The sequence below is a fragment of the Vollenhovia emeryi genome, unplaced genomic scaffold, assembly GCF_000949405.1.
Source record: "Vollenhovia emeryi isolate VEMERY1.0 unplaced genomic scaffold, V.emery_V1.0 DF939141.1, whole genome shotgun sequence".
Taxonomy (NCBI): domain Eukaryota; kingdom Metazoa; phylum Arthropoda; class Insecta; order Hymenoptera; family Formicidae; genus Vollenhovia; species Vollenhovia emeryi.
The window spans coordinates 1,963,185-1,971,658 of NW_011967225.1; the positions used below are offsets into that span (position 1 = coordinate 1,963,185).

Sequence of the window (8,474 nt, forward strand, 5' to 3'; positions counted from 1 at the left end):
CTGGTTTTTTAAACGTTTCGATTTGCTCATGTAAAATAGAATGCTTCTAGATGCAAAGAGCACATTGTAAATCAGGCTTAAGGCAGACACGCGTGCAAATCCTCGTGACATTGCATAAGCGCGCGCAAACAAACGTTTCTCCACCCGCGCATAATTCGCGCTGTCGAAAATTACTTATTATGTAATTTCATGTGATTTTGTGAAATAAGTCGTAGGAGAAATTGTAGGAGAAATTGCTGAAAATACGCGCTCATTACGTTTTACTCTCCACTTTCATTTCTTTTTATTTATATTAGGTAGATTCTCATTTATTTACAGATATATGTTTAAGGGGCTGTTTAATTGTGTCTGCACAAAATAATTTGGCAATTTTTCAAGCACGCGCGTTACACGCACTATTAGGCATTAAATTTTCGCGAAGAACGCTACCGAGTTCTCTAAAGACTGGCGTTCATTCTTCCATGTATCCTTGCGTTATCTCTTGCGCAGGACCCTAATAGTTATAGGGTTTAAGTCCGCGAGTGGTGACGCGCGCACGACTATATCCCAGTCGTGCATTAAACGGATTCTATGGCCCGTATTCTGAATCCTCTTTTATCGATAAAGGCACTTCTAAAAGTGGCTTGTAGCCAATCAGAAGGCTTATTAGCCACTTTTAGAAGCACTTTAATTGATAAAAAAAGGGTTCAGAATACGAGTCTAAGTGGCAATCTGGACGATTAAAAACACTAATGGCTGTTTCTACCAATACAGATTAACTTTATCTCGTTTATTACCGATAATAATCTCGGTTTAATTTACTTTCCGTCTGTTTCCAGCTCTTAAAACTAGAAAAAGGTAACAAGAAAGTTAAACCGAGGTCAAAATTAATCTACATTGGTAGAAATAGACGTGAGATAAATTAGACTCTTGCACCTGTCTCACCTAGCTATACTGAAAAAAATGATCTTGCAACTGCGGCAGCAATTTTCTAGGTGGGAAAAAAGAACTGCGATATATAAATGAATAGCCAATACCGTGAAATCGCATATGTTTTGCATTTAATCGATTTAAATACCAAAAGCAGAATTTCCATCCGAGCTGTTAGCGAATATTAGGAAGAAAGTCTTTCTGCGGCGTCCATCCATTATAACGTTTGATTGTGGAACATAAAGTTATAGTCCTTAAGACCTGTGTCCACATTGCTAGAACTTGGTCCAAGTTCTAGTTCCGAGGAATGTGTAGCCGATCAACTTGCAGCTATTCCATTACAGAGTTTTTTTCACACGTCTTAATGTGCATACATTATAACATAACATAACATATATAACATAGCAGAAGACTTTAAGAAAATGTCAACGCAAAAGAATACTAGTTGTAGATTGGATACAGGCTTTTACAAAGATTGCTTTAGCTACGGTATCGAAATTAATTTGTATTCAAGGTGAATGGTTAATATTTAATCGTGAAACCTAAACTTTCCAAAAGGTATTACTCAAGGGGGAAACCGCTGACCAAAATCTTGTACACCAATGCCCACTAATGCTCAGTGGGGATTTATTATCTTATTTTATCTTTATAATGCCCCAGCAAGGCCTAATGCCCAAACTAATGCCCCAAAAAATGCTTAGTAATGCTCAGTAATGCCGCAAATCTATACACCACAATACACTCAGCGGTTTGTCCCTCGGTATTATTAGAATGTTGCAGGTTACAAACATTTCTCCAACGGATCCAAAAAATAGCGATAAATTTTTGTTGCGACGCTTCTAAATCTACCTGCGTTAGTAAAATGTTTTTTTAGAACAGTACGAGGCACTGTCCGAGGCGCTGAATCTGGCAACCTTGATCCGCATTCGATGCCAGATATCTCGAGCCGTCTGATTTGATTTAACAGTTCGTTTAACACCCCGGCCATACGGCCGGCTTCCAAACGGAATAAGCGAGTTTATTTTATTAGCCAACTCTACGCGGCTGTGAGAGAAAAAAATCTAACCGTGTCTTGCTAAACGCGATTTCGACTCCGAGTTTCTGCCGCAATCCGTTATGGATAAGATCTGCGCGGGAGACGTCGCGTCGTCGCGCGTTGGAGCTTTGCGACACCGCGACGCAGCTGTCATGAGAAAGTTAACGTCGTCGTCTCCGCGAGAGGTGTCGCGTCTTCTTATTATGACAAAGAAGCGTTAATTTCCCGCGTTTGCGACACGCACCGCGGCCGCTTTTCTCTCTTCGATTTGTCGCCGCGCGTCGGGGAATCAGCTTCGAAGATTTCCACGGATGAAGATGTGCGAAAGTCGAGTAGGAGCGAACAAGCGAGGGACATTGCGTGAGATAAGAGACGAAATATCGCGTGTTCGGGGAACCCGATTACTTCATACTCTCTGAAGGAAACGCTGTATTAACCACGAGGCTCCCTCGTCGCTCCCTGGCCGCTCCGTCCATTACTACGCACGTTACGAAAAATCAGCCGGCATTTTCGATCTACCCGCAGGTAGCGTATCCCACTTACTTGACACACATTACGTGTTTTTATCTAACGCTGCCTTACCTCCGCGAAATTGCACGGCGTCGACGTCGCCGTGCAATTTTTTTTCTTCAAGGAGAAGCTGCAAGGTCGAGATACATTCATTTTACCGAGATGCCGATGACCGCTCGGTTTTCCGTACTTGAACAAAGACCGCACCGTCGCGTCGCGTCGGCGAGACGTTCGAAAAGTCGCGGGTCCTTCTCGGTCCCATTATGCTTGCCAAAAGTCTGAAATACGCGTCGCGTTTTCTCCTCGTACTAAATTTTCAGGCCGGCGGCCAGAACGGCTAATTTATGAAGTACGGTCGCGAAACGAGTACGTTACCTGGCACGACCTTGACACAAAATGCCGGCCAGTAATTTACGAAAAATTTCGTAATTATCCAACAATAACGAAGATTTGGCAAGGTACCGGACGAGAAACGATTCACCTTGCCACATAATCTTTCCATCACCGAGAAAAACATTCCATCGGATAAAGCAATTAAATATTATTTCCGATGGTTAATTTTTCCGATTACATCATGGATATAGCCGACGAAGTTTTCCGATTAAATGCAGTTCCGACGAAACTTGATAAACCGATTATATTCTTCATCGGATATACAATTTAATCCGATATATCCGTTTGTTATCATGCAATTGGATTATCCGATTATACTTAATCGGATATTTTTCTCAGTGATGCAATCGAGCTCGGTACAGAACTATTTCCACATCAATTTAACCCTTTCAAGCATGGCGGTCACCCACGTTACCATCTCACGTTTTTACTTTGTGGCTATTTAATTTCTAGTTAACGCATTTAGATCGAGTTTTTTTGCACTTTTTGTGTTTCTTAGCAATAAAAGAACATAAATAAAAGTTGAGTAGTCTTGAATATTTATTGTAAAAGTTTTATAAATAAACCAATATGAGAGAACAGCAATTTTTCGGGAAAATTCATTATTGATCAAGTTTTTTAAAATTATTTCTTGAAAACTTTGTACAAAGGGGTTTTCGGGATCGCTCATTACGAAAAGTACGTGAATTTTTGAAGTTTTCAAGTTTTTCAGCATTTTCGTTTGATTATGGTATTTAGGGACGCATCACGTCCACGTCGTTAGCTCTGGGTAATGCCAAGAATACGTAAATTCTAAGAAAGGATTAAATTTCAATTTCACATCCGCCATTTCGCGCGCGCTATTTTTTATATTCTATAAGAATTTTTAACTGGAACTTAGATTCCATGGGTCCTAATGATATCTAAATAATGTTTCGTAGCATAGTTGGATTACAGTTGAATGATGTCATTCTTTGAAGTTTTAAATTCCGCCATTTGGAATTATGAAAATCTGATAACAGATTCGTAATCAGCGACCTCAGAGACCTTTGTATACAAAGTTTCACAAAAAATGGTTCAATAGAAAAATGTACGCTTCAAAGGGTTAAAGTGTACGGAGTCACTTTCGCCGATCATGATCCTCGTCAAAGATTGGACTACAAATTGAACTCAATGTTCCGTAATAAACCTAGCAGGGCTCGACGAGTGTTCGCCAGGCGAACGGATCGTTCGCGTAGGCCGCGTCCGCGCGAGTTGGACATCGGCCGAGGCGGAAATGGCGCCGCGTCCTCTCGCGTGTAAAACACGCCGGGCGATTCGCCGTGGCGCCGTGCCGCCGCGACTCGCGACCAACGTTACGACGACTGCGGCACGACACGGTTCGTTAAGTCGATGTCGCGGAGAGACTGGGGAAGCATTACACCGGGATGCAACGAGACTGTTTGTTGATTGCACGCCGTGCGAGAGGAAGCGGGAATCGTCCCGCGTGTAATCGTACGACCGTAAAACCGTAAGAGAGGTGCCACGGCGAATGAAATCGCAATCGCCGCTCTCGGACGCGAGTCTGCTCTTCCGATCGGCCGAGCAAACAGCTTTCGCGACGATAAATTTCCCTCCTCCCTCCGTGTCCTCCTCTCGCGTTCTGCTGTTATCAATTACACATTCTGACGAACGATTTACTGCAGCACTAATTGATTTAGTGCCGGATCGTCAATGACGTCGCTAAATAAATCGGCGCTACATCGCGCGATGAACGTCGAAAAGCTTCTAAAGACCGAATCAGACTAGCGATTGTTGACTCGGATTGAATTGAAATTGGCGATTGACGAGTGTCCTTTAGCCAATGAGAGCAAAGCAGCCAGCGATTTAGTCGGCTCTCATTGGCTGCGTTCAGCAAAAGTCAGCGCTTACTAAGCGCGCTTTGCGCTCATTGGATTATACTTTGAGATCTGTGCTGAAATAGAGCTATTCTGCTAGATCTATCCAATCAGCATAAAGCGCTTATTAAGCGCTGACTTCTGCTGAACGCAGCCATTGGCTGGAAGACAATCGTCGCTCGCCAATCCCAATCCAATCCGAGGTGGCAATTGCTAGTCTGATTCGACCTTAACGTGATCGCCGACACATAATATCCATTTCTACCAATGCGGATCGGCTTTAGTCTCGGTCTAACTTGCTTTTCATCTTTTTTGGAACTGGGAAAAGATAAAAAAAGCAAGTCAAACCGAGATTGAAGTTAATCCACGTTGATGGAAATAGATATAAGACACGTCAGCGCGAAATATGTCGCTCCTCCTCAGGCGGCTTCGCGCACTTATTTGTTACTGTTCGAGTCGTGTTATAGCAACGTCCTGGCACTTATTGTCCGCGTTCGTCCACCGATCGATAATTGACCGGCAATGAGCAGCTGGAGCTAATTGATATGCGGCGGTAATGTGCGTCACGCGATCGAAGCCGCGAGCTTGCGATTATTAATTATATTCAAGCGCGGCGCGATCCAAACCAGCTTCCGATCGGAATCGGGACAACGGGAACGCAGTCTTACGTTTCATATAAATATCTCGGTATTGTAAATGTTCTGTCGCGTGTCGTCCGCGAATCTTATACGATCGATATATACCTGACGCGATGTCGACGCTGGCTGCAGTAGAAGTACTGACGGCAAATCGTTGGATCGTGGCTCATCCTCATCGCATGTCACGCTGCGACGTCAACGACCGTCGCCTTCTGCAATCATCCGACAAAATCCTCCCGCTTCCCCCCCGTTCTCCTTTCCGTCCACGACACGCGGAACGCGGAGATGTAACTTGCTCGAAACTGGAGTTCGTTCTTCTCCTCGCCGTCACTAGCCGATTGTACAATCGTTACGGGGAATAGACCCGATTTCCAAGGTACCGCAAGCGACCGCTCGATTAATTTCGAACAACAAGTTCCGCCTCGGAATAAAAGATGATTAATTAATCTCGCTGCTCCTTCCTGGACGGTTTATCCCGGTGGAAGGGGGAGATTCTTCTTTCCACGAGCTCTCCTCGATGCGCTCTCGAGTACAGGTCTCACAATCAAACGAGAGACTCGTCCTTGGGATAACAGTCCGTTAATTGCAATTCCGTTCCTTTTCGAGTGTTTCGGCCCAGGAGGTCACTGAACAAAGGCTCGCCTCCTACCTCTCTCCCGCGACGTATCCTCCTCGTTTCGCGCGTCGTTCTCCCGTCGCCGCCGTCACGAAGGGAATTGCAGCGTTTCGAGGAAAATCGCGCCAAGTACGCACTCCACGGCCGCAGCCGCTGGGTTCCACGACGGTTGCCTTAACGAGCCGCGAAACAATCGAATTTCGAAACGGTCCGTTTCCGCGGCCGCGGAGTCCTCTTATCCGGCAGCGTGTCCGAAGCGCGTCAAGTCACGCGCGGGCTCTTTATTTCGCTCACGCACCCACCTCGCTTCTCTTTTTCCCGCGTGGCACACAATCGCGCACCCGCGGCCGGGGACACCCGTTACTTTACACGTCGCGCATTCGCCGACGGCGAACAATGCGCCGAGGATTACTTAACCCCGGTTTAACGATTTGTTGTCCCTCTCGGGAGACAACGGTCTTGGACCGTAATCGCTGGTGATTATCGCGCGAGCTCACGAGACTCTCTCCCTCTATCTCGCGTGTGTCTCGGCATGCGCCGAGATTTGTCCTTCTGGCTTCCAAACGAAGTCGTTGAAATCCTTTTTAGCGATTCTCTTTGATCTCACGTGTCCAACGATATTCTTAAATAGGAGGCCCAAACTTGATCTTCGCAGACTATTTTTTCTTTCCCACCTGTAGCGATCTCGGCGAATTAGTTTCGTAATAGCGAAGTGAAAGATAAAGTAACATTAACATCCCATTTAGTGTGACATTGAATAAAATCAATGCTGAGCTCGCGTTGCACCCAGAGATTAGCACAGTAGCAACATTCTTGCCAAAACTCCTTGTGCAAGAGACTGTCTGTCTCGCCTTGAGAAGTAAACCGATATCTCGCCTCTTCGATCCGCCAAGTTTCCTCGAGCTCGGCCCGTCTCTTCTTTCTCCCTTCCGTTCCAACGCGATGAGGAATTTACGACGAGTATATCGAGCCGCTCTTGCTTATAGCCGCCCGGCAAAGTTTCGATCCCCTCGATCTTCCGACTTCGCCGCTCGCGGTCACTCGCGGCGAGTTTGCTCGCGGCGCAAACTTTGCCGGCTAATCGATACGTACCCGGACGTGCTATACACACCGCAATGCGGCCACGTCGGACACGCCGAGTCACACGCAGCGTCGTCCACGACGCGGAGAACAGGAGGCTCCGGAGTGGCGAGGGTTCGCCTCGGTGAGGGAATCGGATCTGCGTTTATTCGGCTGGTATCTGTCGCCGAGGAACGCAGGAACATACCGAATCGAGTCGTCCTCGCCGATAAACCACGTTTACGTGGCACATCTGCATAAAGTTACGATCCACGGGCGTCAGCGAAGATATTATACCTGAGAGGGAAATCCGGACAGGCTGGATGCCTGCCTTGTGTCTCAGAAAAATAAGATTCCGGATGACGAGGCATCCGTATCAATCGGTGGATGACTAATTGCTTTGTTGTGGCACATTCTTCGGTAAATTAGTTATTAAAAGCCTCTTCGCGCACGAAGCGGACAAAGTTTCTCTTTTTCTTTATCCGCGAAATGTTTCTCCGAATCATGAAAGTCGGGAGTCCACTTCAACGTGCACGCACAGCACCGTCCGCGTTATTGGCTGTGCTGCAAACGATTATAGGCGCGATAACGCAGGAGGTAATGGTAATTACGTTACGTATGTAATTGTACTATACTTGTTCTCGATTGACGTTTCCACGTTGATTACGAACGCTTAACTAGCGCGACAATTTTGCAATCATCCTGAATTCACTCAAGGCATCCAGTTCCTCGTTCGCGACTCGATATTCCGATCGAAATTGCGCAGGTGGGACCGACATGCATACCGCTTCCCAAGTCGTAGGTGCTTTCGATTTTCGGAGTTCGTGCTCCTCTTCCCACTGCGTGAGCCCTCACGGTTCCTCAACAATTACCGGCGAGACGTGGCGAGATTTTAACGTCCGTCCGCATCGCGTGCGGCGAGAACACGGGTGGATCTTTACGAAGATACCGCAAGCTCGCAAGAATCGTTTCAGCCGATCGTTTGCAGAATTTCATATTTTTCACTGAAGGGCAAGAGCTGGGCCCTTGGCGTCCCGACGAGGTTCGCGCCCCCTCGACGACTCCGCGATTTCCGCCGGCGAGTTCGCGTCCCAGGAAGATCCGCTGTCGCGCGACTACTCGTGGCGTACGACGAACTGCCAACGACGACGTGCCGCTACGCGCGCGCGGCACCGCTTCACTGCGCGCATCGGAACAACGCGATGGGTCTTCGTCCGCCGCGGCTGACCACGCGCGAGCGAGGGAGCCTTGATGGTCGTCGTGTTCGTGGCCGGCGGAGCAGCGTGCGACTGCCACAATGAGAACAGGCTGGTCGAACTCGCGCGCCGAATAACTGTATCCCGGACGAGAGTTTCGCGTGACACAGACACGCAGACACGCGACACACACACACACACACACACACGCGTGCGCGCGTGCGGATGGGCCGCAAGAGCGGCAGCGATCGACCGGCGCGC

At 47.3% G+C, this 8,474-nt stretch overlaps 1 protein-coding gene across 2 annotated transcripts in view; it reads right to left on the bottom strand.

The window, feature by feature from the left end:
• The window catches only part of LOC105567054 (sodium- and chloride-dependent taurine transporter), a 28,691-nt gene extending 20,447 nt beyond the window's left edge, over positions 1 to 8,244 (bottom strand). For both annotated transcript variants that reach the window (XM_012021589.1, XM_012021588.1), the window contains exon 1: positions 5,448 to 8,244. In XM_012021589.1, the coding sequence (XP_011876979.1) occupies positions 5,448 to 5,518 (71 nt within the window). In that variant the 5' untranslated portion in view covers positions 5,519 to 8,244. The remainder of the gene's footprint in view (positions 1 to 5,447) is intronic.
• Positions 8,245 to 8,474: the final 230 nt, after the last annotated feature.